At 36.2% G+C, this 27374-nt stretch overlaps 1 protein-coding gene across 1 annotated transcript in view; it reads right to left on the bottom strand.

The window, feature by feature from the left end:
- Positions 1-27374, bottom strand: part of MCTP1 (multiple C2 and transmembrane domain containing 1) — a 148635-nt gene that overhangs the window by 67337 nt on the left and 53924 nt on the right. Inside the window, exons 11-15 of the mRNA XM_026672656.2 lie at positions 9660-9762; positions 4964-5066; positions 4515-4616; positions 4120-4194; positions 2577-2696 (exon numbers count right to left, since the gene is read on the bottom strand). Coding sequence (XP_026528441.2) covers positions 2577-2696; positions 4120-4194; positions 4515-4616; positions 4964-5066; positions 9660-9762 — 503 coding nt within the window. The remainder of the gene's footprint in view (positions 1-2576; positions 2697-4119; positions 4195-4514; positions 4617-4963; positions 5067-9659; positions 9763-27374) is intronic.

Genomic DNA, 27374 nt, shown 5'->3' with positions numbered 1-27374 from the left:
GGCATTTTCATTAATTTTGCAACATACATAAGTGTAACTGAAATGTTACCTGATCAATATTATGTCTCTTTCATGTAACACTAGGGAGCACATTTCCCCAAAGACCACACAGCAATGCAGGAAATAAATGTGTAAAATATCAAATGTTAATGTTAACATAGCAACACTTAATGTATAACAACTGAAAAGGCTAAAACAATTCAAAATAGTCCACAGTACCACAAATTATCCACAAACCTATTTACAGAATAAAATTTGTCTGCCAAAGTAATTCACTAATTCATTTTGAAGTACCTCTTTTTACTTAAATCTTAGCTATCCAATTATTTTTCAGCCCATTATAGTAATATGACAGTGGAGGAAAAAGGTTGCATACATCCTCATCTGCCATAAATCCAACTTCTACAAGTACAGGAATGAGTGGCAAAGCGCTGAATAATTGCATGTTAAACTTACATAGAAGTAATCCAAATTTTTAATTTAAACTTAAACAAAAAGCTAATATTTTAAAAACTCTATTAGTTTTGTAAACTGAATGTTCAATTATGATCAATATAGAAATTGGAAGAACAATACCTATTGGAGGAAAAACTGTATCATTTGTTTCTATACTATTTAAATCCTAAACTTTGGAACATGTTATCTGAACCGAACACTTCACAGTCGTTGGAACAAACCAAAACCCAGCAGAAAATTAGAGGAAGTTAAGTAATAAAATCTCCTTTAAGTGAACATTGACTAAATGAATATATCCATGTTGTGTTTCAGAAAACTGTTTGGAAGTGATTTATTATTTCCTTTGTTCAGGACATTTGACTTTTCAGTCTAGACTGTAATCCAGTAATTTTTTGTTGTTTCCCTTTCTAAGTTTTAATCAGGTCTGATATTTAGTTTTTTGAGAATGGCTAGGTGCTGGCACTTGCTGTGATTTGAGAAATATGTTATTTGTTAATTCTCTCTTCTCAAGCAGCTGCAAGAATAAAAAAAATGGGATTCCACTTTGCACAACTTTGCTTTTATCTGTGTTGCTCATTTACTTTCCAATGTGTTAAAACCGTTAAAATCTTATTATTTCAAAAGTATTTTAAACAGTTTATATTTTGCAGAACGGTGGATATAGGTTGCAATTCTATAATCAGTAACTGTGAGAAGACTCAGAGACATAACTGTTACTGAATATGAGTCTTAATAAAAAGCTATCTATTACTGTGGCTCTTTGACAGTAGAATAGGTTATTGAAATCTACCTTATGACAAGTCAATCATTAAAATCTTGACTATAAGCACACACATATTAGCTGCCTTTTATCAAAAGACCTTGAAAACATTCAGATGCTACCTATCAACATAAAGATAATGTTATATGAAGATCATGCCATATTATTTAAAATGTTAAGGTTCTTATTTTGATTCTTTCTTAAAATCTGTTACTCCTTTGCACTACCTTGACCAATGTAGAATTCCCAGGTGAGACACCAGAACCAATGAAAACCAAATGGCTTAAGGTAAATATAAAAATATATATTTATATGTGTGTGTGTATTAGTTACATTCCACAACAATAACAGTTTATTTAGAACATAGATGATGGCAATAGCCTGGTCACATTGTCATTTATCCACAACTTGTACTGAGAAGAATGCAACCTCTAACTGTGATAATATAAATTTATCACAAATAGTGTTCTCTATAAAATCTCTATAAAATTCTTTATATTACAGGGTTTTTACTTCAATCTACAGGAACAGGTAAGTTGCTACATCTATATAATCTCTTATATCACCCTAAAAGCTTCAAGTTGAGAAATCACATGAGTAAGTCCCATAGCAATATTTCGGCTCTTCCAAATAGGAAGAATACCTCTCCTGTATGATTCCTTGAATTAAACAGTTGTCTGACACTAATTTCAGTTTCTTGTACTTATTAGTATAGTAGTGCTTTATAAGAAATCTAGAAAACAACCTCTATGTACAGCACCTCCAATATTAGTATCATTCTATAAACAGTTGTAGACATCTACCTGCACAGCAAAAAACTATTTTACCAGAAAAATGATGCAGATTAGACATTAAAATTATGAAGCAAGAAAACCCTATCTTTGATGACCAGGAATCTAATTTATCAGGAATGACATAATAAAGATTACAGTGACTGCATTAATCTTCCTAATCCTGGTGATAAGTAAATCATTTTTAAGAGATCAGTAATTCAAGGTGCACATCAATTCTAAAACTACTGACTTGTCCATTATTATTGCTTACTTACTGAATAGTTGATAACAATGTGTTCCAAGTGTGAGACTATTAAGTATTATCTGTGTCTGCATATTCAATGTTGGCTTATTGTGAACAAGTAACCTGCTGATGCATCCTACTTGACTGCTCCTGGTTTGCTTCTCCTGCCAGCAGAAGTGCTTAAGTAAACCTCAGAAAATTCTTCTATGGTTTGTTTAGCCATTCCCACTGACCTTAGGGACAAATGGGAATTGTTAAGCTTGTGTGCAAAATTAATAATTGTTTTCCATTAAACATGCCATAAATGATGAATAATATATTGAATAAATTAAAAATATCGTACCACAAAAGCAGCTAGACTTCTTGGTGGTGACTCCCATTCAAAACAACCATTTATAAAATAGGCAGCATTTATAATCACCATGACACAATGTTTCACACGCATAAAGTTCCTTAGAAGAAGCTAGAGGTGAGAAACAGAGCATGTGTTAGCTTCTTTTGTGCTGCTGAATATATTCTGATTGTGTTCACATTTTATCCCAGAAGGATACACTATATAAAGTAAAAGTGCTATTACTGAAGAATAAAAAAGTGCCATTACTGAAGAATAAAAAAGGAACTGTCAATAGGTATCCACAGGTTTATCAGTAATTGCAAAATATAAAAGGCTGTACCTTAGAAGAAATTACAATGCTGCTGTACTTACTAAGCTTTAATTCTGAATATGTAACCGTGCTCTAGGCACTGAAAATCAAAGATTTACTATATTAATCCAGATTTTTGAAACAAATTTTATACTAGCTATAAAAAATGACATATGCAGTAATTCTCAGGCAATTTTACTTATTTTTCCATTTAAGATATGACAAAACATTACAAGAATAAGAAGAACCATGCATTTCTTTTTAAAAACTATGAAGATCTCTTCACTAGCATTTGGAAAGATATTACCTTGAATTTGTTCATAAAATTCACTAAGAACTTACTAACTTGTTGCATAATACTGTAGCTGTTTTTATTTAAAACAAGAATTCTCTAAGGAGATATTTTAAGTTCAAACTATGTGATAAAGACCATTGTCTGCAAATGTGGCCACTAATATCTAAAAATCTGGGAGGACTGTACTGAAAGTATTTTGTTTTGTACTTGCTTGTTTTATGATTATGTAAATATTATCTGACTGCTTATAAAAAGTCCTTATTAAAAGTAATTCTATATTTTAAGTAAGAAGTATACAAACACTATTCAGTATGAATCAGTTCTGGAAAACCAGATTGATTTAGACGCTATCTAGGTACCAAAATTGTAATCATAAAAAAAATAGAATAAATTTGGTTTTAATATTATTTTATCCAATTCTTCAACAAAATGAGCATTTTAAAACAGTTACTATTTGTAAGTAAATATTTTAACTAGTAAAAGTGAACACATATCCAGAAAAAAAATTGTCTTTGAAGTGTCAAATAAAAGTTTGTTGCTTTAATTAAGATTCTAATAAGCACCACAGCATTAGAACTAAAAGAACAAAAGACTGATAGATTCTCTAATCCACAATAATATGAGAGTTCCTGTAGGTCAAATTAGTCACAAAATGTATGGTAGACTAAGTTTACAGCCACCTGTGCCATAACCCGATACACAGGGGAAAACTGATGACTTTATTGTGGTTCTCATGACACTTTTCTAAAGCTCAGTTTTTGCTGGGAGTGGGGCGTAAGTCTCTGGGTGTGTGTGTGTGTGTGTGTGTGTGTGTGTGTGTGTGTACATGCTCACGTATCCAATAAACTTTTATTACAAATCACAATGTGTTTTAAATGCTTATTCCCTCCCCCAAAAAAAAAACCATCACAAAACTGCAAAATAACGTTGCAATTCTAAATTTTTACCTGTTTAGATAGTCTGTTTTCTTCTTCAATATATTTCTGTTCTTTGGGCATTAATGTTTGGATGCTGGCTTTCACCTAAACATCAGAATGTCACGATATTTAGGCACTGAAACATGTATCATTTAGAACCATTATCACAGCATTTCAAAATCGCAAGGCCAAGATTATAAGCTAGAACTATGAAGCGCAGAAGCTCATGCTTGTGTATATATTACAGCAGTAGCAGTGAAGTGATAAAGTGTGACTGTCTCAGGCAGTGACAGAAGAGTATTCTGCAGCATATATCAAAGTTTAGAGAAAATGAGGAATGACAGAAATTCTCTACAAATCAGGAACAAAAGCTTTCATGAAACCGAACTCTTTAGCAGTACAAAAAAGCCAAAGTTAAGACTTACAGCATTAAAAATCACATCCATTTCAAGATAGATGACCCCCTTTGTTGGCCCTGTCAGCTGCTTGTTTTTCAAAACGTAGGCTTTCTGTTCACCATTTTGAATCTGCAGGAAAAGGACATGACAGCCGTCTGTCTCACAGTCTCTACTGAATACACTCCCTCCATGACCTTTGACCCCCAGCTGCTGAAACTGACAGAGAACCCAAAACAACTGTGGCAATTCTGACAAGTACCTGTTCATTACCAGGACCAAGTCTGTCAGGAAAAATTAACTATCATGGGATTCAACATGGCCGTGAATTGAGTATGTTAAATTTTTTTCAGTATTCCTATTACAGACCTGGGTTGAGAAATGACAGCCTGTACTGATTGTTTCCATGAGCATAAAGAAATTCAGAGCAGATGACGACGGCAATGATTATAATAACAACAATAATAATATCAACTTACATACAATAATGGAATGACCACTTTGCCTAGGAAGTCCGCACTCCTATCACGATCTTCATCATAAACTGTCACTTCAAGAACTGAGTGGATATCTTTAATATTGCTATAAAGGGTGAGGCAGAAAGAGGTGCAAAGTCACTGAACTGGCTGCCAACAAAAATGCATCACTAAGTCCCAGGAAAATAGTACATGTATTTTTGAAAGTAAAGTATAAACCTGAAAAAGAGGGCTAAAAGAAGACCAATTTAAATAGGAATACAACTCAGGCATAATACTGAACATTTGGCAATTACATACTTCCCTGCTCTTATTGTGTCTACGGAATGTCTGGCAGCTGCACTATTTAGAGTGTCTCAGACCCTATTAGGCAAAGATGGGCCGGAAGAACCAATTAGTGTAAGTTGTGATCGTCTGGCTAAGCATTTCATGGATAAAATCACTTGCATTTGCTCTGAGTTAGAAGCCAGATGGATGGGATCTTTTGAAGTGATAGAGGTATCAACTTGTGGTGTTACCTAGTACGTTCCTGAGCTGCGTAAACTCAAGTTAATAGGGAAAGTTCTCTACAATATTAGTATATCTACTTGACACATCTGGCTAACCAAAACATCTAGAAAGGAACTGGGAGTTGGACTCTGGCGGTCATCAATTCTTCTTTGGGGGAAGGGACTATTGAGCAGCTTGAAAGAAGTCCTAGCCTGCCCACACCTTGAACAATGGCTGAGAAACCACCAATAGGGAACAGCTTTTCTTCTAACTCCAACCTCTCCTTTTTGGAAAAAATGTTAATAATGGAATTAAAATTTCAGAGAGCACTGAAGGACCATGGAATGAAAACCAGACTGGTGGTTGTGGATCACCTTTGGCAGGACTTCCTGCAAGAATTGACAGTTGGAGGCACTTAAATAACCACTCTTTTAAGACTATTGTGGACTCATGGTTACTGGAAGTTAACTTGTTTTAAATTAGACACCATTTATGCAGCATGAATCTTAATGTCAAAGCTGGGGCTTTGGGAAAAGAACATTCTGCAAAGCCTCCATATATATATGGCAAATCCCTAATCCTCTGCTAGTCCTTTCTCGTCCTCTATTTCTTTTCTCTTGGATAGGAAAAAAAGTCTTTCATCTTACAAAGGAAAATTGGAAACATATATTTTCTGAGTTTTGAGGCTCTTGAAAATAAAGGCTTGCAACATAGCGCATAAGAAGAAAAAGAATCATATTGGGGGAATCACTTATAAAAACAAATGCTAGGAGTAATAAAAATAAAACTTATGGAAATATTTATGAGTATTTGTGAAGTAAAACAGAGCCAATTTACCACTGAGAAACAGAATGAAATTATCCAACTTTTAGATTCAATTAAAGTTTTTTAATGAAAACTTTATTCCCTCTGTTCTGAACAGGATTATAAGAGCAGGGAATCATTTTTAGTTGTTTTAGGTCTAGAGAATTGGGAGGGGGGAGAAAACTTCTATCAATCTCTGTTTATGGTGAGATATCTGGATTCAATATATTGAGAAAATTAGAAATATATACCATTTCCCTGAAAATAAGACATATTCAAAAAATAAGCCCTAGCACATTTTCCATGTAATAATATAAGCCCCACCCCTAAAATAAGTCCTACTTAAGAACCTGCTCTACTGGCCACCCACTCATTCCATCTAGTTGCTTGCAGGGGGGTGGATCTGCCCCAAACGTCCTGCACCAGCTTACCTTAGGGCACCCACAACCAGGTCATCAACACCCCAACACCTGCCTTGCAGTCATGTGCAGCCCACCTGATTGCCGGCCCACTTTTGTTTGCTCACAGCCGCAACAGAGCAGGAGGCTGAATTGTGTGCTGGTGCCATGGCTGTGAGGCAGGTGTCGGGGCATGGACGGCCTGGCTTCAGGTGCCCTGAGGTAGACCAGTGCGGGACATGTGGGGCAGCTCCAACCCCACCTCATGGTGGTGGCATTGCCTCACTACACGGCCTTCTGCCCCACCGTGAATCAGAAGAAGTGGGCCTCCCGTACATGGGGAAAAAATAAGACACCCCCCCAAAATAAGCCTTAGTGCTTATTTTGGGGCCCAAAAGAAACACACGTGTGTATACATGCATCTGTGTGTGTGTGTGTGTGTGTACACAAATAATTGTTAAACTATATATTGAGGACATAATCATTTTAATATATTTTAATATATCATTTCAATATATTACTGTGTTTATATAATATATTGTATATGTTACATAATACACATGCATTAATAAATATATTTATCTGTCCATAACTAATATTTTATTTAAAATCTCAAGGTGGATTATAATATGATTAAAATTTAAAATATGTTAGAGTAGTACTAAAATAATGCTGAATCAAAAACTGGGGAAAAGGAGAACAAACCACAAATTAGAGGTGAAGGCTTGCATGAAAAGGAAATAGAAGATGTAATGGCAGACACTTCACAAATGTTAAGGTAGAACATTTCAGAGTGCAGGAATATTACAGAAAACATGTAAAATGTCACTCCTGCTTCCCATATAATGATCTATCTTAACAATCTTAAGTTTGAACTGGTTCCACATTCTACATGAGCAGAATCTGAATTTGGTTTATTAGCTAATAGCTGATTCAATTGCTTTAACAACATATAATATGAACATGGCCAGGTGTCTTGCTTAGCAACTTGTTCCCAGCAATTTTCACCAAATGAGATATTTTCTATAAATGCAAGGGTAGCCCCACACTGACTGCATCATGTAATCCAAATGTAAGGGTTACCATACTGTATGTGAACAATTGTAGCTAGGTTGCCATTGGCTAAGCCTTGTGAGACAGAGCATAACCAACTAAACCTATTTTACTTTACTGAAAAGTTACATGAACAGAATTTTGCAAATCTAAGAGTACATGTCTGATCATGAGCAGATATTCACTGTAACACTATAGCACTTCTAATCATGTTCAGACTATCTCTCAACCTGACTGATTAAAGGTATGGTTGATGGTACCCATCCATTAAGATTGAAATAAAGCTATGACTGTTACAGAGGCCCTGAAGTTGCCCCCATTCTCCCAAAAAAGCTTGGTATGAATGTTGGACTTGTACGACTAGAAACTAGATCATATAATGTTCTTATGCTAGCCCTTTGGGGTTTTTGGTTTCAACAAGAACAACAGAAAATAAAGCTTCTAACCAGAAATGTTCAGTGGATTATTAAACTGTAAAGAACATGAAACGGACCTGTCTTTTTTGTAATATAATTAGGAGAAATTACAATAAGATGATTCTTCAAATTCAAAAAAAATAATAATCAAATATTTCCATTGGTAAACTTGCAAGATATGCTCCAATTCTCTATAACCTAAAAGAAGGTGTGCCAAACAGAACTTTTTATCTACCAAATTATTTCCAATACATCAGATTTCTTATATTAAAATATTACAAAGCTTTTTTACGTTCCTTCTTATAGCTAACTGACTTTTATTAAATGAAGAATCACAATAACTGGTTAGAAAGTACTGTGCCACGAATGTCCAATTCAGCCTAGTATTTTGACCTCTCTGATTTATCTCTAAGCTTTGGCTGTCCTTTAAAACAGGAATGGGCATGTCTTAGGTGTTAAACTTTCTTAGCCTCCTGATCTTTAAAGGGATTGAAGAAGAGTGTTTGGTGGTATCACTTGAAAAGTATTTTGGGGGAGATGGTTTAGAATTGGATTAGGAAAAGCTTTGGTTTCCTAAGTTGCTTAGGAAAGTTTAGCGAAGCAACTTCTGATATTTCTCTAAGCCATGCACTGAATTTTAGAGGGTATTGGGGATTAGGGGTGCACAAATTGTTAGTCTAAAGTGCTGAACAAGATCAATCCATGTGCTGTACTAATCCCAAGTCAATTCCTAACAAAAAAGCAATACAAAGAAACATAGTGCCTCTTTTGTTTATTTATTATAGCTTGTTTGCTGCTCAATTCCAAATAGCTCTGAGCTACTTACATCAAGTAACAAAAACACTAAAACAGAATAACCATAATCAAAGCAACACTATTTCCTAATAGTACTACCCAGTGAGTGCATGTCAAACCTCACTATTCCCAAAGGCTTTCTGCGACAGCCATGCCTTTTGAAGCTCTCTGGAAGCCCCCAAAACAGTGGTTGGTTTGGATATCCAGGGGCAAGCTCCTATGATTTTTAGATTCTAGATTTTAAAATCCTAAATAAGTAAACATAAGTATATCACACTTACTGAATAGAATTCAATTCAATTCAATTCCCAGATTCAATTTTTGATACCACCAAGAATTATGGTAATTTTGAACAGTCACTAAATGAACTGTTATAAGACTACCTATATGATGTAAGGTATGATGTAAGGTTTTTTTAAACTTTTTTTTTAAATTTCCAATGTACACGATCTCTATTCCAGGATCTTAGCAGCAACACATTTGATTACATTTGCCACTTTAAGTTTTAAAATGTTTTGGAACTATCATATGAAGTCCACAGTCATACTGAAGATCACCAAAAGATGAAAATAGATTACCAAAAGACAAAAAAACCATTTGCTTATAGATATTTCACTATCTTATCTGTCTTTCCAAAGATGTTTATTTGCTGTACTTATGAAATTAGAGCAATTTAGTTCTGAGAATTTTGAAAACCACAATCAAACTTTGAAATGAAATTTTAAGAAGTATGGTGAGACTTACAAAGTGAAGATTTTGTTCCACTCAGGATTTAGGTTCTTATATATTGTGTGGGTCAACAATCTATCATTGTTCAATTCAATTACACAAAATGGATCACTTTTACCTGCAAAAAAGATAATTTCAGAGACAATCATGAATTTGCAACTTAAAATTATCTTGGCATTTTTTACAATTAACAATTCATACTCTAAAAACAAAATAATCATAGTAATGTTGTGTGATAAACTATAAAAGTATTGCAGTGCAATTCTCTGGATTAAAGGCAAAAATGGTGGGGTATGAATATTAGTTTATGATTAAACATGCCTTTGCACAGAACTACATGAGAGATAGTTAGGTGATACTGCAAAAAGTGTTGCAGACAACAATTTTCATGCCTTAGCACTATTTTGCCTTCCAATTTTAAAGACCACACAGCCCTAATATGTAGCACATTTTATTATATGAACATGTTAAATATATTCTTATGTGTAAAACTTAGAAGGCTACAAACTAATAGATTTACAAGCAAGATTTAACATAATGGCACTTCCACATATTACATAGTTCAGATTTAAACATTTAGGTTTAATTTTAATTTAAGGATGATATACTAAGAAAAAGATCTACGGTATCATTTAATTTTTAAAATTTCTTGAAGATTATTCTATGTCATAAACGTTATCTAATGTTTGCCTACATTTGTAGCACTATTTAGATTAAAAAATATTGCCAAGTCTAATATTTCAGAGAGAATCTTACTGAACTTTTCAGGACATTTATTTTATTTTATTTATATATTTTGTAAAGCATGTATTAGATAACAAATATAATTAGAATATTATTATGATTACATGAAATAGGTAGAAGTAAAAGGGAGACATTAGGACAGGGACGGCAGGCACATTGGTGTGCTTATGCACACCCCTTATTATTATTATATTGCAACTAATGTGTGATAGCAAAATTTCACCACTTTGATACACTACATTTATATGATAAGACAATGAATTTGACTCAGGACTATTTACAATAATCAGTATAATCTTTCAAATAATCTATGTCCTGATAAGGCTATTTTATTAAATGAAAATTAACTGCAACAAAAGCAGAAGAGAAATGGAGTAGCAAATGTTTCCCACTAATTAGACTGATATTGCCCAAGATAGTTCCTAGGGCAAAGTATAGTACACTGGGCAACTATTTTTCTTAAAAATATTCTGTAATGAAACATCACAAATTTAGGGCATCAAAGAAACCACATTCAATAGTAATTTGTAATTTGTTTCATACTTTATACAATCATTATGTAGATAAAACTATTAATAAATTAATGATTTTCCATATTACAGCACTGATTTAGATTCACCACAGGTTAATGTACATATTAACTTTAATGGCATGGTATAATTCAGAGGTGGTATTCAGCAGATTCTGACCAGTTCTGGAGAACCGGTAGCGGAAATTTTGAATAGTTCGGAGAACCGGCAAATACCACCTCTGACTTGCCCCGCCCCATCTATTCTCTGCCTCCCAAGTCCCAGCTGATTGGCTGGGTGTTCTTTGGTTGCTCTGCACAGGAGAACGGAGCTGGAAAGCAGTGGGGTAGGGAGGGAATGGGATTTTGCAGTATCTTTCCCCTGCCACACCCACCAAGCCACACCCACAGAACTGGTAGTAAAAAAAATTGAATTCCATCACTGGTATAATTGCTATAAGTATGTTGAATTAATGCATATTTTTTTCAGGGGTGTGTGTGTTCCTTCTGGAAAGGTGTCTGAAGTTTTCTTGGCAAGATTTCATAAGTGATTTGCCATTGCATGTTTCCTAGGGCTAAAAGGCAGTGACTGGTCCAAAGTCACTCAGTGACTGACCTTGGCTTAATGCAGGATTAGAACCTATAGTCTCCTGGCTTCTAGCTTGTCACCTAGCATTTACACCAAACTGATTCTCAAAACATAATTTCTTTATATAATTTTGTATTAAGCATAAATCAATCATCTTTCCCCATTTACACTTGTGAGATAAATCTGTGTGTTGGTTTAAACATACAAGGCATAGTTTTCTTCTTGCCTTTATCATAGATTTCCATTTTTAGTATTATTTTTAACTGTACCCTGTACTTTGAATTAATTCAGATATAAATAATTCTCCAGAATTTATCTTTCAAAACACCCTGGATCTTGACTTGTATTGAGAATTCACCTCTAGTACCAACACCTTTTGAATAAAAATTACTTTCTTTTTTAAAAAGCAAGAATGTTTCAAACAAATGTTCAATACAACACAAACATATATTTCCAAACAAGTATTAATATACAGTTAAAACAAAATCAATACAGTTTGCTTCATTACTTCATTTTTAAAAGAAAATAACATTAAATTTTTGAAGTAGCATTGGATTTGCACGTTTAATAATATTACATTTAATTTGTCCTGAAAACTTTTTGGACTATCTATGAATAGAAAAGCAAAGTATAAACTTAAATAAATGCAAAGGCCACATTCTGCCACTGAACTATCTTAAAGTTTCTGTTTTGCAAGGTATTCCCATATAGTTACAATATATGGTTCCTTTTCCCATCATCCTATTGCAAAATTGGTTATTAAATATCCAGACCTGGATTCTTTTTAAGCAACAAGATACAATTCGGCCAATTTGCTCCTTTTTCAAAGTCTACACACCAGATAATATCAACTAGAATTACTGCAAGTGCTGTTATTTCCAGAGGTAATAGTCAGCTACCATCGTTTTCCATATCATTTAAAGAAAAACCATCTAGATATTTCACTAATAAATTTCAATTGGATATTCCTTAGTCTGATACCCATAGTTTTAGTTTCTTAATCTAAACTGTTTTGCATAAGCAACTAAATACTGTATGATCAGATCTTAAAATAGCAAGCAAATGCATATAATTTAAATAGATGAATAAATTCAGTAGTTTTTTTCATTTTTAAATATCACTTGACTGTAGGTGTGCTGAAGGGAAAACACCAGTTTCCTTGCCAGTGCTGTCACAGTGGGCTTACATTAGCAACCCTCAAAATCCAAAATATTTATTTATTTTATTCATTTATTTATTTTTATTTGTCAATTGCTTACAAGATAATAAATATAAGTAAAAACATAGTTATGAATATATGGATACATATAAGAAAAATAAAAATAAAACAAACAATAGGACAGGGACGGTAGGCACGTTGGTGCACTTATGCACGCCCCCTGCAGACCTCTTAGGAAAGGGGTGAAGTCAATAGTAGACAGTCTGAGGTTAAAGTTTTTGGGGTTTGGGGAAGAAACTACAGTCAGGTAGAATATTCCAGACACTGACCACTCTGTTGCTGAAGTCGTATTTCCTGCAATCAAGTTTGGTGTGATTAACCTTGAGTTTGTAACCTTGAGTTTGAATCTATTGTTTGCTCTTGTGTTGTTATGGTTGAAGCTGAAGTATTCACTGACAGGTACGACATTGCAATGTATGATTTTATATACCATACTTAGATCGGTCCGAAGGCAGAGTAGTTGTAAGTTTTCTAGTCTGGTGGCATAAGGTATTCTACAACGAGTAGAGGAGTGGAGAACTCTTCTTGTGAAATATTTCTGGACTTTCTCAACTGTGTTAATATCAGATACGTAATGTGGGTTCCAGACTGATGAGCTGTATTCGAGTATTGGTCTAGCAAATGTTTTGTATGCTCTAGTTAGTAGTGTGATATTACCAGAGAAAAAGCTACGTAAGATTAGGTTAACAACTCTTAATGCCTTTTTGGCTATGTAGTTACAGTGGGCTCTAGCACTTAGATCATTTGAGATGAGTACTCCAAGATCCTTGACAAAGTTTGGATCATCAACAAGGTCTTGACTATTCAGCCTGTATTTTATTTTCTGATTTTTTTTTTGCCAATATGTAGGAGAGAGCATTTATTTGTTGAGATTTGAAGTTGCCATTTGTATGACCATTCTGATATAAGCAAATCAATTCAGCTTCCAAATATTACTAATACTACAGTATAATTGAGAGATACATGACAGATGTTTCAATAAAAAGGCACAAGTACAACACAAAGAATACCTGTTTTCCTAGCCGTTTTCATGAGAATAATTTCACACCTCATCTATGCTTTGGAAACAAGAGGGAAAGTCATAATTCCAACAAACCTATCCAAACAACATGATTATTAGGGTGAAATTAAATTGTTTCAGACAAACCTGGGTTAGTTTAGCAGCTTATTTGATTAGGCTATAGTTTGAAACAACACCCTCCCTACTCCCTCTCTGATTAAGCATGCTGTACAAATAGGGTTTTCATCAATGATAAGATCTGGCCCACCGTTCACATTCCTTTCATAGGGATCTCAGCCAAATCCTTTCCCTTCCTATATTTGAACAGATTTTGAAATTGTATTTAATTGGTAGGAATTTTTATGAATGGTTTCCTGGCAAATGTATCTGTTATTTCTCCAGCTTGGTGTGTCCAAACATTAGCTAATAAACATTGTTTTTACTGGATATTTTACCTTTCTGGAAATTGCCTTGAACAATGTAGGCAAAACACTTCTCTACAATCCTGTAATCCCTTAATTTGGGATAAAGTCAGGGTGGCTGGATAGGGCTGAGTGTTTACTGGCTGGATCTCCTTGAAAAAGGAAGAGTGCATGACAGAACTCAGAATGATCAAGCAGAATTGTTTGATCTGATAATCAGCCTGGTTGATCAAAGGAATGGAACTGCGCTGGAAAGGATTGACCACAAACAACTGCATGGAGAAGCCTGATCAACACCCTAGCTTCCTAAGAGGCTCAGGAAAGAAATATTTTCCTCTTTCTCTCCTCTTCTCAAAGCTAAGGGTAAGAGGAAAAGAACTGCCCAGCTACCTAAAGGAGTTAACATAACAAAGCAGTGACAATTGGAACTACTGCAGAATTGCAAGAAGCCCTCTATATACATCATATTATTTTATGCATAACACTGTATTTTAGAAATATAAGCAGAAATTAGTCAGTTTATTTGTACCATAAGAATAAAAGTCACTCTGATTGAGAGAAGTACAGTGGCTCTTTCTGCATGTGGTAATTCCTCTTTTTCACCTTCTGACAGAGCTGGAAGCCAAGGACACAATATAGAAAGTATCTGTGAGGTCCTAGTAAGATCAGCAGCAGAAATACTGGTTGAATGTGCTATGCTTGAAGACAAGAACATGGGGGATAGATATACAACTGACCCACCCTAATTTCCCATCTCTTCTTTCCTTACCTCCCTTTAGTGTCAGCATTGATGGCCTTAGCTCGATTCTATTTTCCCCCTCCTCAAAACATTTTTGCCCATAACACAAGTATTTTCAATACCACACAGATGATTGGAAGCTAGCTGATCAAGAGATATAATTCATACATAGACATTCCTATTCTAAACATCTAGGAAGTATCAGACTATATAAATATTCCCAGATTTCACTGTCACTTTAGTTATGTTAAAAAATGAAAATAATAAGCTTGGGTTAGAGGCTTTAAAACTATAGTTTGATATTTTATTTTATGTTATTTATTTATTTATTTATTTTATTTGTCAATTGCTTACAAGATAATAGGTATAAGTATATACATAGTTATGAATACATGAAATGGGTACATATAAGAAAAATAAAAGAAACAATAGGACAGGGACCGTAGGCACATTGGTGCGCTTATGCAAGCCCTCTACAGACCTCTTAGGAAAGGGGTGAGGTCAATAGTAGACAGTCTAAGGTTAAAGTTTTTGGGGTTTGGGGAAGAAACTACAGAGTCAGGTAGAGTACTCCAGACATTGACCACTCTGTTGCTGAAGTCATATTTCCTGCAATCAAGTTTGGTGCAGTTAACCTTGAGTTTGTATCTATTGTGTGCTCTTGTGTTGTTATGGTTGAAGCTGAAGTATTCATTGACAGATAAGTTGTTGCAATGTATGATTTTATATACCATACTTAGATCAGACCGAAAACGGCATAATTCAAGGTTTTCTAGATCTAGAATTTCAAGTCTGGTGGCATAAGATATTCTACAATGAGTAGAGGAGTGGAGAACCCTTCTTGTGAAATATTTCTGGACTTTCTCAACTGTGCTAATATCAGATACGTAATGCGGGTTCCAGACCAATGAGCTGTATTCGAGTATTGGTCTAGCAAATGTTTTGTATGCTCTAGTTAGTAGTGTGATATTACCATAGGATTAGGTTAACAACTCTTAATGCCTTTTTGGCTATGTAGTTACAGTGGGCTCTAGCACTTAGATCATTAGAGATGAGTATTCCAAGGTCCTTTACAGAGCTTGGATCATCAACAAGATCTTGACTATTCAGCTTGTATTTTATTTTCTGACTTTTTTTTTGCCAATATGTAAGACAGAGCATTTATTCGTTGAGATTTGAAGTTGCCATTTGTTTGACCATTCTGATACATAGTCAAGATTTTTTGAAGGGTAGCAGTATTGTCTGTGGTATTGAACAGCTTTACATCATCAGCGAAAACAACGCAGTTGCTCTTAATATGATCACAGAGGTCATTTATGTAGAGTATGAAGAGAGTTGGTCCTAGAACACTGCCTTGGGGGACACCACTATTGACAGGTACAGAATTTGATAGGACACTCCCAATTTTGACCATTTGTTGTCTGTTTGACAGGAATGCTTCTATCCAGTTATGTAGTTGTCCAGAGATACCATAAGATTTTAGTTTTAGGAGTAGTTTGTCGTGTACCACTGAATCAAAGGCTTTACAGAAGTCTATGTAGATTGCATCTATTGCTTTGCCCTGATCGAGTTGTGTAGTCCATATGTTTTTGCAGTGTAAGAGTTGCAGATTGCAGGATAGTTTTTTCCTGAAACCAAATTGTTTATTGGAGAGTAGGTTGTTTGTCTCTAAGTGGAGGATAATGGATTGGTTAATAATTGATTCCATGACTTTACAGGTGACGCAGCATAAGGAGATTGGTTTGTAATTTTTAAATAGGCTGGGGTCTCCCTTTTGGAAGATGGGGATGACCGTGGCTTGTGACCATAGGTTAGGCAAGGAGCTGGTTCTGAAAGATTTTTCAAAGATTATGCTTAGAGGTTCGGCTATGGCAGTGGATAGCTTTTTTAAGAAGTAGGCACATATTCCATCCGGTCCAATAGATAAGAGATGGTTTTAGATTGCGTAGTACTTTTTCAACATTGTCTTCTGTAAAATCAATATGTATTAGATCATTGTAGTTGTCTGTGGTTCGGCTAGGAAATACTGGGCATGATCCATTGCTGTTTACAAATACTGAGCCGAAGAATGTGTTAAAGATGTTGGCTTTAATGGTGTCGTCGTTGCAGTCTTTACCACTAGGTCCTATCAGGGGTGGGATGGACCTTGAGTCTTTTAGTTTGTTGTTTACAAAATTGTAAAAAGCGCGGGTGGAATTGGTGCATAGAAGGTTTTCCTCTTGTTTAATGTGATAATTGGTGCATTCAGTCTTTATCTGGTGGCATAAATTTTTGTATCGGCTTTTGAAATTGGCAACGTGACCAGATTTGTTTTTCCGCCAGAGCGATCTCTTTTTGGATTGAAGTTTCCTTATTGTTATGGGTAATCTGTTTTTTGTTTTGTTTTGGGAGTTGTTGTTGGTACATATAGTTTGATGACTCTTTTGACTTCAAGTAAAAATATGTTGTAATGGTCTTCAACAGCATTGCATCCAGTGAATAGAGATTGACAATCAAGGGATGAGAGATCATTGTCTGTAAGATCATAGTTGCCTTTTTTGAAGTTATAATTGGGGATTACATCATTGTGATGATTTTTGTGTGGGCGTATGTTGAGACAAAAGTCAATCATATTGTGGTCACTGCTGGAAAAGGGTTCGTTTGTATTCCATAAATTGAATTCAAACTATTGCAGAAGATGAGATCGAGGCAGTTGTTTAGTCTAGTGTTGGTGGTTACTAGTTGTTCCAGTCCCAGATTTGGAGCAGCATTGTAGAAGGTTGCGTGCATGGGTTCAGTTGTACATTCATTTAGGGTCCAGTCAATATGAGGTAGATTGAAGTCACCAAGAAAGATAAAAGCGTGTGGGCAGGATGCTGGCCATGTTAGGAGTGTATTTAGCTTGTTTACACGTTCGATGTCATAATCAGGTGCTCTGTAACATAGTAAGAATCGAAATGTGATATTTAAGGATAGTTCACAGATGATGGTCTCAGGAAGAGCAAGCTCCTGGGTAACTTGGATGTTTTTTAGATGTAAGGACTTTTTATAGAAGATAGCAACACCACCTCCTCTACGAATTTCACGATCTGATTGGTAAACATGATAGTCTCTTACTGTGGTAATGGAGTCAGGGAGAGATGCGTTGAGCCATGTTTCACAGACAAATATGATGTCGAATTTAGCCATATTTAGTAAGAGGAGAAATTCAGGTATTTTATTCGCAAGGCTTCTTGCATTGAGTAGCTTGCATTTAAGGCCAGCAGTAGTTGGAATTGAGGTAGTTAGGGGCGTGCGTGCCTAGTCTTGGGTGATGGGAGAGAATTCATATGTAGAACCATTTCTGTGGAAATATTTCACAAGGATAAAAAAATGTATCGATGTAAGTCAGGGGTGTCAAACTTGATTTTATTGATGGCTGCATCAGGATTGTTTGACCTCAGGTGGCCAGGTTGGGCATGGCCAGGTCGGACGTGGCCTGTTTGACATCACTCGTGTCGGAGGCGCCTGTGATGGCCAAGTGCTCAGGCAGGACCTCCCTCAGACCCTCTCTCACTCTCATTATAATTTCCTTCTTTCCTTCCTTCCCTGCCTTCCCTTATTTTACTTTCAATGCTCTTTTCCCATCTTTACTTCTTTTTCTTTGTCTTTCCTCTTTCCTTTTCTCTTTTCCTGTCCCTTCTTGCCTGCTCAAATGCAAAAGGGGAAACATTTCTCCTTTTGTTTTGTTTTAGTTTTGCTTGCCCACTGCCATCAAAAACAGAGCTTAGAAGGGCCTCATGTGGTCTTCCTAAGCTCCATTTTTGCTGGCAGAGGCATCGCGGGTTAGGGTCAGGGTTAGGGCAGATTTAAGCACCATATAGGGCACATCCGACCCGTGGGTCTTGAGTTTGACACCCCTGGTGTAAGTGGTTATAGAAAGAATGCATAAAATCAAGGAAGCTCAAAGAGGAAAAACTGATTAAGCTGATTTACCCACACATTCCCAGGAATGCCTCCTGTCCTTTTATCCTTCTAAAGAATTTTTTTATCTAATGAAAAATAATGGCCTAAGCTCTAAATTAAAGAATGATATATGAAATAGATTCAGATGAAAACATTATGTGGAGATCCACATGTGGATGCAGACAATGCTTCTAACAAATCATGAAAAGGTATATAAACAGTATAATTTTAAACTGAGAATACTTAATGAGCGCAGCAGCTGGAAAAGCATTATTTTAATACAATCATACGATTTGGTCCCTAACAGCAATAACTTTTTTTTCCAAAAGTTTCATGTCAATATGAGGCAGCACCATACACAACATTTTGCAGAATCTACAGAATGGACAGAAAAATAATTTAAAAAAGCATTTAATGATATTTGAAGAGAGTAGATCAAGATCAGGAATCATTGCAATATTAAAGCAAAGAGATAAGCGGATAATGCTCTTAAAAACTTTGGTAGTGAAGATAAACATCTCATGTTACTGGATAATTTTGGAATTTATTGAGGAATTTGAATTTATTGAGTTTACATTGCCAGAGTAATAAAAGATTTTCCCCACTACAAGTTAGTTGCGGATAGGGATAAAGTGAAAAATGACCAAGCTTAAACAATAAAGCAAGAGAAGAGATGGTATGAGATCATCAAGAATCAGTGAGTTTTCACCTGAAGGATTCATTTTTTTCAATATTAAAATGAAAGGAGCAACAGAGTATTTACATGTTGAATATAAAAAGCAAAGAAGAAAGCTCTGTACTTGCTATATAAAACAGATGGGAAGTGCACAAGAGAAAAAGCCTTTAAAGAAAAAGCAGTTGGTTTTGAACATGTTGAGCTTCAAAAGAAAAAAAAGTCCACATGAGAATATTCTGTAAGCTGTTTTGAAGCAGAGAGGTAGAATCAAATGTCATCAGAAGAGATGATTAAATCAGTCGAGTTTTGCATGTGTTCATAATTCCATGTGCTCATGCCCATGTGCCTGTGCTCATAATTCTTTCCAGTTTCCAGTCACATATATAGGTGTGTGTGTGTGTGTGTGTGTGCGTGTGCGTGTCTATGTACTCATAATTGCACATATTTTCTAAAAATGCATGTTTGCTTTCAATTACTTTGTTTATTCATGTGTCATGCACATTTTTGAGTAAAGAATTGCATTAAAAATTGTCAGATTTCAAATTGTCAATGTTTATTCCTTTGTACACATTTGTATGCTGCTTACTCATACAAATATAGGAGCTGCTGCTGCTTTCGTGTCAGAAATACCAAGGTGCTTCCAGATGAAAAGAATTAGCCGATGACATCACTGTTGCCGAGATGAAGCCTGATTGGGGGCTCCTTTCATGTCCCCATTAATGTGCCCATCGAAGTAGTACCTATTTATCTACTTGCGTTGGCATGTTTTTGAGCTGCTAAGTGAAAAAAAGCTGAAGCAAATAACAGGAATTTGCCCTGCCACACAGCAGCACTTAGGTCTCGATTGTGGGCTTGCTAATCGTCAACTCAGCATTCTACTCAAGTGAGCTACCACACTCCCAAATATTGAAGCTTAGAATATATAAAACTAAGAACATAGATAAAACATCTATAGAAGTAACTTGCAATAAAAAAGATCATCCCCATCAATCATTCCAAAGTGATCCTTAAGGCCATTCTATCAATCATATCTTATTATATTAATATTGGATAGATGGTGACCTTTTGGGCTTTGACTGGATGCCAGAGGAAGTGAGAAGATGTAAAGCTGTTCTCATTCCAATTGATTATTAGAAGTTTGGGAATGCTGCAGAAGTGACCTAAGAAGGCAGGTGAGATGATCTGGAGAAAAAAACCCAACCAGCCATTACAAACCTCTGAAGAATCTTCCCAGATTCAATGAGTTGTAATAAATCCGTGAGATACAGGGTGTATACTACAACAGACTGAGCAATTTGCTAGAAGAAAATGGGAGGGAGGAGACTATACCATTCCTCCTTCACTCCCAATGCTCATGACTATAATATTCTCATTCCCCATGGAGTTATGGCAACAGGACTTGCATGATGTTGAACATTCATATAATTTTGCTCTAAGATTACCCAGAATGTTTTATTTGGATCAATACTGAAAATTCCTGGAGGTAGCGATTAAGAAAATAAAAGGGGGGTGTAGGGGCTGGTAGCATCACAGCAACAAAACTCTTTTTAAAAATATATATACCTAAAGGAGCTTTTTAAACAATGTGATAAAAATGTTTTCCTATCAGATTCAGTTTGATTTTTTTCAAATCATGCTCTAGAACCACAAGAAGATGAAATGGATCGCTTCTGGATAGGTCCAGCACAGGATAAACCATTTCATGGTTACAGAAGCTGTTGTTAAAAGTAGAGTGTATTGTCTCTACACAGAATACCCCAAAGATCTCTCTAAGATGGGAGTATAGCCAAGTTTCAAAAAAGAATTCACAATTATGTTATTTCACTGAAGATTCAGAATTGTCTAGAAGACCAAGAGTAGGTCTCTCTTAAAAACTTGACAGAAGAGGCAGTTGAAATCAGTTACTTAGTTATGACTTATTTTTAATTACCTTCATTCCAAATTCCAGACAGCTGGATTACAACAATAATCAGATCTGCACTGGATTCAAATAAAGGTTTTGAATTTTGTTGCAGTAATAGGTGTATTTTCCAAGGAGCTATTTGAATGTCTTCAAGGCCATCAAGCTGACTCACTTACTTTGCTGACAACCTGCCTACAAGCTTTTATGGGCTTCCTCCAGCACTTTATATGAAACCTTCTGCTCCTCTAACTCGGCTAGACTTGATACTATCTATTAACTAAAGTTGGGACATGAATGGAGATTGCCTGAGATACATTATACAGTCGCAAACTTCGGGAGTATAGCATGATGAATAAGACTATTATTGCTAAACATTAGCAAAAGAACACTATTTTCTGGACATTTTGCTTGAATTGAGAATGGATATATCTTTCAAGCTGTATTTCTTTTTCCCTAATACCAATAACAGTTTTATGTTTTAAAAAATCATACACAATTAAGATCTTTGGGGGGGGGGGGAATAAATACATGATTTAATGCAAACTAAAACTCCCAAAGCAATCAGTGTTAAAATTCATTCTGGGCATATCTCATCTGCATCTTTCTGTGAGAAATCAGACACCTAAGATGGTTTAGATAAATGGCTCAATTAATTGTACAGAAGTAACCCTCTTTGAGCTGAACCAGAGCTGTGAGCTCTTTATTAAAAGCACTATTCTGTAGTCCATAACCTCGTTCCTTGACTCCTCTCTAGTTTCCAATTTAAACAAGTCCCTGTGCGGCATGTTCTAAAGGGCTTTGTCTCTCTGTCATTGTTAAGAGAGCTGAGGCATCCTGGAAGTGTGAAATCAGACCTCATGAGCTGAACGGTTCCCCAGGGAACACTGGACTGTGCAGAAGGTCAAAGTCATGGGCTGGACCATCTGAAAGCACCCTGATCACCCGTCTGTGACATAGCAAGCAGGGGAAGTGTGTGTGTGAGGAGACTATAATTGAACACATCTTAATTAAAACCCAGAGATAGCAAAAATAAACTGTTTCCTAGGCAGCCTGTCAAATGCAGGTTTCACTAATGAGTTCCAGTGTTTTAATTTCTTAACAAAAGTAAGACTCAGTTAGCAGTAGTAAAAACAAGGATTCGACATCATATTCCTGTTGTTTTGCAATAATCTTTCATCAACAATATTAATTAAAACATATGAACACTGCATGAAAACACTAAATCATCAACACACTATTATTAAGCATACAAAAGAACAGGCAGCTGAAGAATTATTGCACATGATAATCAGCCATTATTAAAATGTTTTATAAAAACATTTTTGTTGTATTTTATATTTAATAATCTATTTTTAAAACAATTTAAAATGCTACTTCTTAAACATCGTAAGCTGTGGATTTGTCTGGATCAAATTTGTAAATATGAATTCAATTACTCCTTACTGGTAGCCTTCATTTAAAAGTTATAGAATATCAATTGCGCGAAGAGGGGAAAAAAGAGGAGAAAAAGATTAGTTCTTTTTTGATAGCTCTATGGCAAGTTGGATCCCATAATTTTCTAATGTTTCTCAGGACAGTATCCATTTTAATTGACTGAAAATGCAGTTTTAGTAAATAGAAAACAAACTTTCTCTCCCATTCATTTAATGAATGATATTCATCAATTTTAAATCTTGTTGGTTACCAAAATTATTTCTTTCACTAGGAAGAGAATAAACATTATTATTAATAAAATCAAAGACAAGGATCCTATAGAATTGCTTTTACTGAAAGATTCCATAGCTTTTATTACATGATGGTGCCATGTCTAAAAAATATTTAAGGGCTAGAACTTTATTTTGGGCATGTCAGTCATATAAGCTGTGCTATATTATTAGAGTAAAGGGAATGAGAAGGTTTTCATAATAGTCACTACTATTATGTCACTATTGGAATGGGATTTGGAAAGTCATGAATAACTTCCTTTGAAATGTTAATAATAGCTATCAATTAATAGCATATAATAAGAGTAACAAAAATCATATATAAGTATGTCATAATAAGTGTATTGCTATATAAGTATAGCAATACCAAACATGGTTAATTCAGAATAATATTTATTGATTATCAGTAGGTCTTAGTGTAATATCACTGTGGTCATATAACTATAGGCACACACACACACACACACACACAAATCTTCTTACTACAGCACAGTATTCGTGCATTCATGTCTACAAATTATATTTATACCAGTCTCTTTCATTGATAGTATAAATAGGACTAAAAAAGTAAACTCTCCTTTGAGTCAGGATTGATTCTTGGTGATTTCAGGAACAATTGGCAACAGTCAAGGCATACACACATACACATATCCAAAAGAATTGTGAATATAGTTTACAGGTAGTCCTTGTTTAACAAACATTTGTTCAGCAACTGCTTAACTTCTGACAGTGCTAAATGAGTAGTAGTTACAACCAGCCCTCATACTTACAGCTAGCATGGTGTTGTCAAGCAGAAATCAGGTGTGGCTTGGTGCAACCAAAGAGACAGAAACTAGGTTCTCTCTCTTTAAAAATAAATATTTATTCAGCTGAGCCAGGATTGATTCTTGGTGTCCCATAAGATTGGAAGAACCCTGAATGCAGTTTGAAGCAAGTATATACAGATTTCTTGTTTCTTGATGGCTTCCTAGTAGGAAGCAGGGGTATAGTAGATGAGGTATAGCAGTTACAAAAATACCTGTGCATGCCTCTTGTGGTTTTATCACAGGCTTAGCTCACCAGCTTTTGGTTTCTTATAGAACTTTCCACAAAGGGCCAGCTAAAGTTTAAACTTTATTTCTGCCATTTCAACATAAGAACCTTTTAACCAGCCATCAGAGTTATCAGAATTATGATCAACATAAAAACCCCTTTCATATTTTGACAAGTGCACACAAGTATGATCTGCAAAGACAGGGTAGGCAGAGACAGCATACGAGCTACATTTCTGATGTCTCATGGGGCTGGTGTTAGGGCAGGCAGACATGATAAGAGGAAGACAATGTATGCAACAGAAGAAGAAGAAGAATATAAGGAAGATGACAAAAACGATAACCCGAAAAATCTCCCGGAGCCAACCCACCCAGGTAGCCAACTAGTAAGCCAAGAAGACAGTCCAGAGAAGAAGCCAGTATTAACATCTTTGGGGCTGTTCTCTACTACATATGGGTTGTACAGGACCAATAAATTGTGATCCTCACTGATCGTAATGTGAAAAGCCTGATTGCACTTATCCATCACCTTCCGTAAGGTACAGTTGACTTTCCAGGTGATGGCGCACCATAAATATATACCAAGTTTATATTTATATTTAATTTGAAGAATTAAAAGATTGGAGGCAAGCCACTGCTCTGTGTTGGATACAAGACCCTAACTTTGCAATGATTTGTTTTTTTTTTATTATGGAGAATGGGCATCTTCCAACTATGAGTAACCTCTGTGATTTGGTACACCTCGGCTTCCAATGGGGCTGTTTCAATTACCTGCCTGAGTGCAAGTCGGGTGTATGTGTGCACAATTGGTAATGTTTAACATTTTTGCTCAGATCTGGATATTCTGAATATGTGTTGGTACACCAAACCCCAAAGATGGCCACTGAAGCTGTTTGTTGTTCTTCCATTTGTTTTGGGGTGGGGTGGTGCCACCATGTTCTAAAGCTTTCACATGGCCCGGTTGTACTGGGTGGCGTTCTGATGGAAGGTCTTCATGATAGACCAGTGGTGGCTAACCTTTTTGGGCTCCTGTGCCGAAAATTGCACTTGTGTGCCAGCACCCAGAAGGCAATGTGCGCAGGGCCCCCCACCCCGTGCATGCGTGCACAATCCTCCCCCTGCCCCCTTACCTGCACTGCGCATGCACATGCCACCCAGTTTATTTTGGGGCCTTTTTCGGTCTACCAGAAGCTGGAGGGAAGCCTCTGCAGCCTGAAATATGGGCCTGTTTTGTCACTTCCGGTATTTCCAGAAATACAGGAAGTGATGAAACAGGCCTGTTTTTCAGCCTACAATGACTGCAGAGGCTTCCCTCCAGCCTCTGGGAGGCCGAAAAAGCCCCCCAAATCAGCTGGGAGGCACGTGCATGTGTAGTGAGGTAAGTTTGCCTGGGGCCCAAGTGCCTGCACAAATGGCTCTGCGTGCCACTTGTGGCACACATGCTATAGGTTTGTCATCACGGCTATAGACCAACTCTCTATAAGCCTCAACGTTTGTTTCCCTCACTATACCCTCCTGCCCCCCTCCCTTTGTAACTGAGTCACATGGTGAAAAAAGATAGAGTGCCTATGGCAAATTGCTGAGTGCCCGTAGGAAACCAGTGACTCCTTTGGTATTTTGACATGCGACTAAAGGGTGATGTTGTTTAAACAAAAGCTTCAGCCGAAGATCATCCTCAGCACGAGGGCTACAGTCCAATGATAACTGGAGTGCTCAGGAGGATCAGAGGTCTTCAAATGGGAATGGTGAATCAAGGTGCAAATGCCAGCAACTTTGATAGCCGTATAGGTCATGAGAAGGACAAGGAAGGGTCCTTTCCACTGTTCAGCTAGGGGACTGGAGTCAGTCAAGGATTTCACGAGCAATGAGTCACCAGGAAGGAAGGAATGCAGTGGATGATCCAATCCCGGGTAATGGAGGGCCTGGAGAGCTTGAGAAATGGAGGAGACATTTTGAGAAAGAGAGTGGATATAGTTCTGGACAGCTTGGTCCCCAAAGGCAAGAAGGGACGTGGAGGTGGAGGCTTGATAAAGATTTAACTCTTATAATGTAATTATGTTGTACATACAATAATTCATTGAAGGCTCTCAGAACAAAATACTTTGGCAGCCATGTGATTGCTTTGTTTCACCTTTTCTCTCAAGAATTTGGGTTCTCAAACGCCCAGATACAAATTTATTTATAAACATATATGTGTATGTGTGTATGTGTATGTTTATATATATATATATATATATATATATATGTGTATAGTGTTCGCTTGGTTGGAGTATTTTCCACGTCATTGTAGTTGTTCTTTTAAAGTTGTAGCAACGTTTCAGCAGAATCTCATCTGCCATCATGCAAATGAGATTCAGCAGAATCTCATCTGCCATCATGCAGAATCTCATCTGCCATCATGCAGATTCTGCCTTCAGCAGAATCTCATCTGCCATCATTTCTGCTGAAACGTTGCTACAACTTTAAAAGAACAACTACAATGACGTGGGAACAACAGCCGAACACCATACATGTAAGTACCAGCGAAACTTAAGAAAACAAATATATATATATATATATATATATATATATATATATATATATATATATATATATATATATATATATATATATATGTGTGTGTATGGTGTTCGGCTTGGTTGGGTATTTTCCCACGTCATTGTAGTTGTTCTTTTAGTTGTAACGTTTCAGCAGAATCTCATCTGCCATCATCAGGCTTCTGTATTGTGTCCGTCTGTGAGTCAGACTTTACAGTGGTTTCAGATTTGAATTTGGGGCAGCCTATTGCTGTGCCAGAATGGTTTTTCTTCATCCGATTGGTTGGAGTCTTGGTCTGTGTTTATTGGTCTCGGGTTTGCTGTGTTCTGCTGATTGTGCTCTAATATCTCTGTCTGTTTTGGCTCTTTTGTATCTTGATTGGCTGGCAGCATTGTGTTGCTTTATGGAGGCCTTATGCGGCTCGGGTATGGAGCATCATTAGTTAGGAGCTGTTTCATCTGTGCCTGGTTGGGATGTGTTTGAGCTGGAGGTATCAGGATCTGTGTGCCCAGGTGTTTGTGGCTTGTGTGTGGAGATTTTTGTTTGTGAGTGCAGGTTCAAATGATTGACAGCCTGGTGGAATCATCTCTTCTATTCAGCTTCTGTCTTTCATCTCATGGCTTTCTGATGATTCTGTGATTAGGTTTTCTATAGTGGCCAGGTTTGGTGCCTTGGTTGATGCTATGACCTGTGCTTCCATGTTGGACTAGTGAGTGTGTTCCAGCTTTTGACTG

The sequence above is a fragment of the Notechis scutatus genome, chromosome 2 (assembly GCF_049901735.1).
Source record: "Notechis scutatus isolate UNSWTSFEM ecotype Mainland chromosome 2, rNotScu1.2, whole genome shotgun sequence".
NCBI lineage: Eukaryota > Metazoa > Chordata > Lepidosauria > Squamata > Elapidae > Notechis > Notechis scutatus.
The sequence above is the reverse complement of the archived record's forward strand: the minus strand, read 5'-3'. Positions and strand labels throughout refer to the sequence as shown.